This window comes from Branchiostoma belcheri, unplaced genomic scaffold (genome assembly GCF_001625305.1).
Source record: "Branchiostoma belcheri isolate BF01 breed outbred unplaced genomic scaffold, Haploidv18h27 scaffold1, whole genome shotgun sequence".
NCBI lineage: Eukaryota > Metazoa > Chordata > Leptocardii > Amphioxiformes > Branchiostomatidae > Branchiostoma > Branchiostoma belcheri.
This window is the reverse complement of record NW_017802379.1, coordinates 9786792-9796044: the sequence shown is the minus strand read 5'-3', so window position 1 is coordinate 9796044 and position 9253 is coordinate 9786792. Positions and strand designations below refer to the sequence as shown.

General features: G+C 39.4%; 1 protein-coding gene across 1 annotated transcript in view; it reads left to right on the top strand.

Moving 5' to 3' along the window:
- LOC109487849 overlaps positions 1-7558 on the top strand; it is a 10571-nt gene extending 3013 nt beyond the window's left edge. Inside the window, exons 2-8 of the mRNA XM_019791977.1 lie at positions 2009-2204; positions 3212-3374; positions 3918-4073; positions 4883-5069; positions 5772-5916; positions 6640-6764; positions 7296-7558. Of these exons, the coding sequence (XP_019647536.1) occupies positions 2009-2204; positions 3212-3374; positions 3918-4073; positions 4883-5069; positions 5772-5916; positions 6640-6764; positions 7296-7460 (1137 nt within the window). The 3' untranslated portion in view covers positions 7461-7558. The remainder of the gene's footprint in view (positions 1-2008; positions 2205-3211; positions 3375-3917; positions 4074-4882; positions 5070-5771; positions 5917-6639; positions 6765-7295) is intronic.
- Positions 7559-9253: the final 1695 nt, after the last annotated feature.

Below are 9253 nucleotides of genomic sequence, written 5' to 3'. Positions count from 1 at the left end.
AAAAATTGGGCATAGGTTCCCCGGATGACCCCTAACCGGGGGCCAACGGTGCTTCCACAAGTTCAACAAGTGAAAAATACATGATACAAAATGTACATGTATTTACTACCTGGAACTTGGAGCAAGTTATTCCAAAGATGTACTTACTGACATTAATATATTAAAAACTAAACCAAATCCTATTTCCCAAACAAATCACATATTGACACAGCTGAACAAATAAAAATGTGATCATGTCTATAAACTCCACTCAAAAACAATTTTTGAGAGACACTCGGGTACTAAGCGTGATAATCTCTAATATCTCATCTGATTCTCCCAATGTAAAGGATCTTTACAATCACAGCATCCAACCGCACATACATAGAAACAACAATATTACACAAGAAACCAATAAATTCGGAAAATTTCTCAGTAATGTTTGAAAATTATTCTTATTAAAATATAAGTGAATTTTTATTTCAGTTGTAGCCGAAAAAAATATTTTTCATGCGTTTAAAGTATCGTTTTAGCACTGTAATATGTAATGTACTTAGTACATGTCTTATACATTTGGATGCTATCTTGACCTTTGACCACTGTTTAACAGACAAAATGGCCGACCTGCTTTTTACAATAATATTGTAAAAAGCAGGTCGGCCATTTTGTCTTTCTCGCCGTGGCTTTTCGTAGCCGTTTTTTCGTAGCAAAATTTCTAACCATTTTAAACATTTTACGGCCTCAAAAACTCATACAACGAGGAAAACAAGTTGTAGTTGTTATTTTCATGCGTAACATTTCTTCTGGGGATGGTTTATTTTTCCGCCGAGCTGCCGAAAACTAGCGTCAAACCGCAACCATGCGGTTTCTTCGCGGCGGCCGGCGGGAGTTTTTGTATCGGAGCTTTCACGATGTAAACAAAGATAGTCGGAGTTGTTTATCTGAAAATTTTGTTGTGAAACGCCAGCGGGGTATCAGATTTTCTACTAATGACAACGTTTTCTTTGTGGCGTCATGGCGAGATCGACAATTCATCGACAATTCACAGGAATTTGTGCCGACAATGGAATGAATTTTCCCGGAACTTTTCCGATTTTGAAAAAAGAAATAAACGTACCGTCTAAAATAAGAATGTACCGGGTGGATTTTGAGGCGAAAAAAAATAAACGTACCGGTACGTTTAATAGAGAGCCGAGAGTATTTCAATGCAAGATGAGCCAAAAGTCGTTGCCCCTAAACCCTCAAATGCAACAACATCAGTTCCAACGTTCAGATTCTGTATTCGAATTTTCGAAAGCGGCGCACGCGGTTAGGGCGAAACGCGTTCGAATCGTTCTATGGAAGCCATGGAACCCGGGCCGTACCATAAAGTACGGCCCATTACGGTACCCGTTATCGAACGTTACCCCGGGTATGATATAAATATCTACATACATGTATAAGAAACAATGTATCATGGAAATGCCAGAAGGAAGAATTGATAGAAGTTCCTTTCAAATCCTCCTTTGAAATGTGGTTACAGTCAAACCGCAGCCCAAGAAGACCACTCAGATGACCAATAAAATCTGGTCTATTTAAACAGGTGGTCACTTCTTCATGCCTTATATCAATGGGAAAATTATCTAAGGTACATATGTAAGGGCCACCAATAAGTGGTCACATTGACCAGGTGGTCCTTATGTAGAGGTGTTCACCTGTACATGTTTGCCTGTACTTCCTCTGTCTGAGTTTTTAGAAATGTATGATGACCTAAAAAAAACAAGAAAATGTCCATTTGTTATGTTTGCCACGTTTCCTCTTCTTCTTCTGTTCCAAACACTAACCTCAATGACCTGATTTGTTGACGTCTGTCACCATTGTAACTGGTGTTGGGTTACATAATTTTATTAGTAGGAGGGATTTAGACTCCTGTCTGACCATATATATGAATGTATTTGAGCAGACCATATGCGAAGGTAAACATTATTCATTTGCTTTGCAAATACTAAATTCTAGTATTAATATTTGATAACTTCTTATGTTTCCTCAGCGTTACTGCCCGGACAGCAGTTCCAGTGACAGTGATGATGATGATGAGAGGATAGTCGTGACTAAGAAGCCCCCTCCCAGGAGGAGGAAGTTTAACATGAACTCCAGCGTAGCCAAGACTGGGAACCTGTACACCGGCCTGGTCAAGGACCTGTTCTCTGTCAACATGGCCACCTTGTCAGACAAACACGACTCGGGTGAGGGCTCAAAATTAAAGGTGGTCCAATGGCCACTGACCACTAAAATTTAGGCTGGGACAACTAAAAAGACACTTTGGGACATTTTGGGGACAATAGAAAAATAATCAACATCAGAATGTCAGCCCTACTTTTGTTTATCAGGCACACGTCCTGGCTTTTGGATCCAGAAAAGTCCACCCAAATTTCCTGTCTACTCTGCAGTTATAGTGCGCCTAGGAGTGAACATAAGCAAAATGAAGTTGACTTCAAGTTGAAGTCATACAACATACACTTCCCGAAAAATAGGCTGGGACAGTTCATCCTCACTTTGGGACAATTACTAGTAAAATGTATTTTTGGGACAGTGCTGGGACAATAGGAAGAAAAGTTAATTTCGAGGTCTGCTAACTATTTTTGCCTCGAAGTACGGAGGTATTGCTTTCAATGGGTATGTTTGTGTGTGTGTTTGTGTTTGTGTGTCCGTAGCGTGTGATGAGGAAGTGAGAGGGACATTTTTGTTGACACAGAAAGGAAGTTAGGTCAAAGGTCCCAAATAGGTCCTGGACTCGTAGAAAAGGTTATCGCATTTCCTGCTTTCCGTTTCCTGCTGTATACATGTACGTCTATGGGAGCAAATGGGAAAAAGCATAGAAAAATGCATACACTCACTTCTGAATCAGCAATTTCAAGAAATTCACAATAATAAGACATAAGAAAAGCTTTATTAGCATTGAACAGATTCATAAAATATCTGAATTGTCACTAATTTACAAATACAATGTCAAATTTCACGCAGAATTAAAAACCTTAAGAGAAACATTGTTACATTAACATTTACAAGTTTGCAATTTTAAAATTACAGAGATCAAATTATACATTTGTAGATATTCATAGTATTACCTGCTTTAAAAAATTACGGGTGAAATAATTTCAGAGATTCGTTATACAGTAATGTTGATTGGTATAGGAAATGTCAATGAATTGCCAAAAAACGTTAAAAGATTAATTTTTTTATTGTCTTACAGATGAAGAGAACAATGGTGGTATTGTCGTATTTGTTCCGAGCAAGTCCAAGGTGAGGAAGACCAGCCCAGAAACCTCCAACCCAGCCATGAACTCCAGAACAGAAGACTCAACCACTTTACTGGTCCTCAGCTCTGATGAAGAGGAGCAAAGCACAGACATCAGGTTGGTTTGGATAATTGTACTGTAAGCTCACTTATATTCATAGGGATTTAAGGTTTCCTAACTGGCTAATTTGGTAGTTTAACTTTCCATCGTTTTGTCACAGAAGAAATTTAGAAAGAACTGTAGTTGTACTGAATTTATGGACCATATGGATGACGTCAACATATTTTATTGCCCCAAATATAATTATCTTTAAAGTTATAATACAGCACTTTGGTACAAATAACTGCAATAAAAGTATGATTTTCATGTGCATAATGGTCAAAGCTACAAACGAACGTATGCACAAATCGATATCTACTAATTACCCGTAGTTATTAAAGAATAACCTAATAACCTAATAGCCTTTATTTATTCTCTAATAACTTCGGGTAATTAGTAGATATCAATGTGCAAATCATGTGTTCATAGCAATGATAAATGCGCCATACAGAAGTGACCACAAAAAAACTTGAATATACATATAAAAGAACCACAAATATAAAGTGATTCACAGTAAATCAATTTGAAGACAAATTGACAAGTAGAAATGTGAAGTTTCAGGTCTCCAGAAGACAGAAGTCATACCGGTACATGTATGTCCAGAGAGAGATCGCCCTCCCCACCACCCCCACCTCCCATGTCTTTTGACTCCCTGCTCCATGATGTCAACAGACTCAGGGCTACCAAGGCAAGGAAAGGCACTGAGAAGATCCTCAGGTAATACTACAGATGCAGCATGGAAAATACCTGGTGGCGCAGTTGCCCCGGGCAACCAAATTTTACTTGGGGCAACCTATTTTTGAACCTAGGTAGCCCAGTGTGCTACCTGAATTTTATGAATGCCCACTTGGCTTGCACCACTGTATCTGGCAGATGCTTTTTAATTTTAGGTATTAATGGCTATTACTAGACTAAGTATCAGTTAACTAAAGGCTGTTAGAAATATTGTCAAAGGCTTATGTACATGTAGGTAACATAACTTAATTTGAGGAAAGTAGTAACTAAAGATATAGGTGGGGCAACCTAAAATTCTGATGGGCAACCTAATTTTTGCCACTGGGCAATTTGGTTCAAAAAAGTATTTTGTACACTGTGTATTTATGTGACTTTAGGCCACACCAATTTGATTTGTTGGTTCTCGGATTTTTCAGAAAAAATATCAAGTGACGGCAAAAAAAAAAAATAGAAAGAAAGACAGACCTAGGCATCCTCTGATAGCCCCAGTAGATATGATAGGTGCCATGACATCAACATACCAGGCTGTTTCGTAATTCAAAAAAATGAATTTCAAAATCTAAAATTGAAAAAAAAATCAATGGAAACTTTATTGCACAACATTTGTAATGGATACAATATATACCCTAGCAAATTACTAGTAAACAGTTCTATACCATAAGTATGATATCTACGCTATTCTATTTATAGGGAACAGGAACTACATAGTAAAAATGCGCAGGCCTAGGAGGTGTTGTGTACATATAAAGGTTTGTGACATTTGCATATTGGACCGTTCTATTTCTCCACAGGGGTGTGGATGCTGCACTGAGAACAGTAAGGAGAAGAGAGGAGCCAGCCGGGCTGTCCTCCCCCTCCACCATCAGTTTGGACTGTTCCAGTCTATCCTCACCTGGCACACCTGTGGACAGAGAGATGACAGTTAAGGTCCGCAGCAGGTCATCAGGGACAGGTGTGCACAGGATCAAGATGAGGATGGTGAGTCTTAATGTTCAAAAGGTCAGACACAAGAAATGGGGTGAACTTGAAGTATGTTAACAGCAAATGAATAGAGGAAGATACAGGCAGAATGACAAGGTCAAAAGGTCTGGTACAGGAAATGGGGTAAACTTAAAGGTCACCAAAACCGGGAACAAGGACACCATCCACAATGAGTAACTGATTGTTATCAAGAAGATGATACAATTAATTATGACTTCCTGGTATGGAAGTAAAATAATTGTTTTGGGTGGCTGAACTGTGGGTTTGTGCTTTTTGTTTGCCCAGACAGAGACGGTTAACAGTACGTGGGGGGGAGAAAGATTGACAGGCAGACAGACAGGAGGTCAAATGGTTAGACACAGGAAATGGTGTGAAGTTGAGATTAGGTTGACAGCACTGGCCATGGGGTGGGGAAGATTTCGTCAGGCAAAATGACGGGCAGTCAAAAGGTCAGACACAGGAAAGGGAGTGAACTTGAAGGTCGACATCACAAAAACCCAAAATACTCTCTAGAAGTCTGAAATCACTGATTTCTTGTTGTTAGGGTTTAATATACATGAATACTTGTGATGTAGAAGTAAAAAAAGTTGCTTCCTTAGCAAACCATATTCAGAAAATTTTGCCTCGCTATATACAATGTAGGTACGTACGTACGTAATGATTCTCATCCAGTGAAAATCGTCTTTTTTTTTGTTCCAGAGCGAGAAGTTTGACAAGATTTTCAGGTACATGTCAGAGAGAGAACATGCACATGTAGACAGAATACTGCTGGTCCTCAGAGACTACACCATACAGGCAACTGACACACCTCACAGCATTGGGCTACACATCGCCGATATCATAGGTTAGTGGGAACATTTCTTAACTTCTGGGTATGGAAGTATTGTTTGGGGTGGCTCAGTTGTGGGTTTGTGTGTCTGTCCAGAGAGAGAGTAGGTTGACAGCACGTGGGTGAGGGGCAGCTAGATTGACAGGCAGAATGACAAGAAGTCGAAAGGTCAGACATGGGAAATAGAGTAAACTTGAAGATCAGAGATTCTGGTTAGGAACCAGCAGGAATTAGAGGTTGACACATGGGGGAATTCAGGAAGCTGAGGATTAAGAGCGAATATTCAACCCTTCACAGTTTCTGTCCTAGCCACATCATACAATATCCTAAGGCACACCAAGTTAATTTCATAGTTAACGGATTTTTCTAGAAAAACAATGGAGCGGGTGGGCGAAAAAAATAAAAACAGGCCTAGGCATCCTATTATAGCCCAAAATGGTACCATAGGAGCCATGAAGTCAACACACCAGGCTGGTTCAAAATTTAAACAGGGAATTTTGAACTTTTAATGATACCACTGGATTGAAAGATGGAATAACTGTAACAACTAGGAATAAAAGGACTGTTTTCAACTGTTCAGGGCAAAATATGAGCATTGTGCAGTTGATTCTGAATTTTTTTTTTTGCAAATCAGAAAAAAATGAAGCGGGTGAATCCGTTAGGCAAGAAATTAAATTGGTGTCGCCTAAGTTGATGCAGTGAATTCACAATCTCATCATGTTGTAAATGTGCTTCCAGACTGTTCCATAAGTACTGCAAGCATGGCTGTAGAAGAAGAGGAGGAAACTTCAACAGAGGGGAAACTGGAACTGAAGATTCAAGGCAAGGAGAGGAAGACAGAGAAAACCTTCACTGTTCACAAGGTATACATGTATATGTTTGTAATCAAGCAGCATAATAAAATTGTCTTTCATTTTCAACTTTTTTTCAAGTGAAATAAAGGTGGCAAGATGGTCTTCTGGTTAGGGTTGTTGACCTGGAATCCTAGAATGGTTCTGGGTTCGAATACCTAGCACTAATAGCAGGCCTAAATGTTGTACATAAATATTTCCCCATTCAACGGAAAATGAGTATGGCTAAGGGATGTCCTCTCAGATAGGACATGAAGTCGGGGGCCTTATAGTTTGAAGAGAGACACACCTCGAGCACGTTTTGAAAACATACATACATACATATCCTGGCTTTGATTATACTGCTGCCGGCTTCCCTGTCTCAGGGGTGGGCAGCAGTCGGCTAGTCTTGACTCCATGTCCACACTTGGCCCTGTCCTGTGGTTCGATGTTGGGGTCAGGGTATTTTTTTATACATGGGTATATTAATTTTCTGATATTTGTGGCAAACATAAAGCTGTTTTCACGATTTATGGTACAAATGTATATAATTGTCCTTTCCAGTCAGAAGAGCTGAGTAGGGTGATGCAGGAGTATGCAGACTTCCGACAGCTTCCCCTCAACAGACTCCAGTTCAAATTTGACGGAGAAGTCGTCTCTGCAAGCGACACCCCTGAAGACTTGGACATGGAGGGTGGAGAGACCATCGACGCCAGGGCCTTACAGTAGTCAGAACTTTACAGATGTCACAAACTATCATGAAAGTTCATTTGTGTTGGTAGTTACATGTTTAAAGTTAAAACTTTTGGTCCAACACAAAAAAGTTCTCTCACCTAGAGCTTTTGACCAGTCACTCTGGTCTTCCTCAGTAGACTGACCCAGTGAGGCTTGTCACATGGCTTTTTTAAAGTGTGACGTCAACACTGGGTCAAAGGTATCTGGTAGATGATGTTGGACTATTTCCTGAGAGGGGTGAAGGAGGCTATTTACATCAGGGCCCATCACCCTTCACTTAACCATGACGGGGGCCGACATCGTCTACCAGATACCTTTGACCCAGTGACGTCACACTTCAAAGAAGTCACGTGACAAGCCTCACTGGGTCAGTCTACTGAGGAAGACCAGAGTGACTGGTCGAAAGCTCTAGGTGAGACTGAGAGAATGTTTTGTGTTGGACCAAATGTTTTAACTTTAAACACAGATGTCACAAACGTTATGGCCTGGTACCAGCCTTTTTAGCTTTTGGGCACTTTCTTAGGGAAGTGACTGAGAGAGTGAATTAAAAAGAAGGAAAAAGCTAAAAAGGCTGGCATCCAGGCTAACAAAGTTATATAACTCACAGACAGGGAATTACCTCTAGAGCAACCATACACTCATCTTTTACATGTAGCAGCAGCTCCACCTATCTTCCTCACCAGGCACTGCAGTATGTGGCCTGTTGTCTAACAAAGTACTACTGTAGTAACAGAGAAGACCTCCATGTATTTTTCCTTGTACATTATGATGAAGACTGCTTGCAGAGCTGCTAGAACTTCTAAAAATGTATCCAATGTATGAAGATCTAATAATGAAGATTTAAAAATACGGGAAAAAGTAGAAGAGATGGTAAGCTGTAAATGATGTAGGAGATAGGGTAAGGAATATTGTCATGTTTGCTTTGTGTTTTTGTTTTTATTAAGTCTATTAAAGTCTGATAAAATGTATTACAAATCTTAAACTATTATTTCTCTACTCTTGCAGGGTAAAGGGGTTTAGCCCATGGGTATTTAGGGATGGGAGAGGTATTTTTAACCTTTAGAAAACTGAAGTAGCCATTTAGCTCTATGGTTAACAGGTTAGGCAGCAAGGAGGTTAAAATACCTTTAAGAAATTTCTATATTTGAAACTAAAACCTACTTTCTCACAAAAAAATTAAAAACAAGAACTTTGCTTTTCTATTAATTTTATCTTCCAATTAGCTTGTTAGGAATATCCATAAATAAACTTGTTAAATTAATAATTAATAACTAATTGGTATACATTTGCAATGATCATACCAGAACTGAACCATTTCATGTAAGGCCACACCAAGTAAATTTTATGGATGACGTCCTTTGGAGACCCTAAATCTAATGCGAGAGGGCGAAAAAAAAACAAGAAGGGCCCTAAAAAAACAAGAGGCCTAGATCAGAAATATACTAAGAGACGACAAATGTTAGGACACAAATTGAATGAGGTGACACAGTGTAACAAGCAAGAAGTCTTTTATTCATCATCAAAATAGCAATAAATCAGGTGGAACAGTGGACAGTGAAGAATTTTTTGTTATTGACAGGATGGTCCTGTCAATAGACACTTTCTTCGCGTTACGGGTTTCACGTCAATCAGACGATTTGCGACACTGTTGTGACTCTTTGGTCATAGTTACAGGAAGCGAAATTTCTTGTGTTTTTTTCTAGGAAGAGGCCAAAATCAATGCGCGCGCGGACGTCATCTATAAAATTTACTTGGTTTGGCCTAATACTGCAAAAGAGGGTATTTGG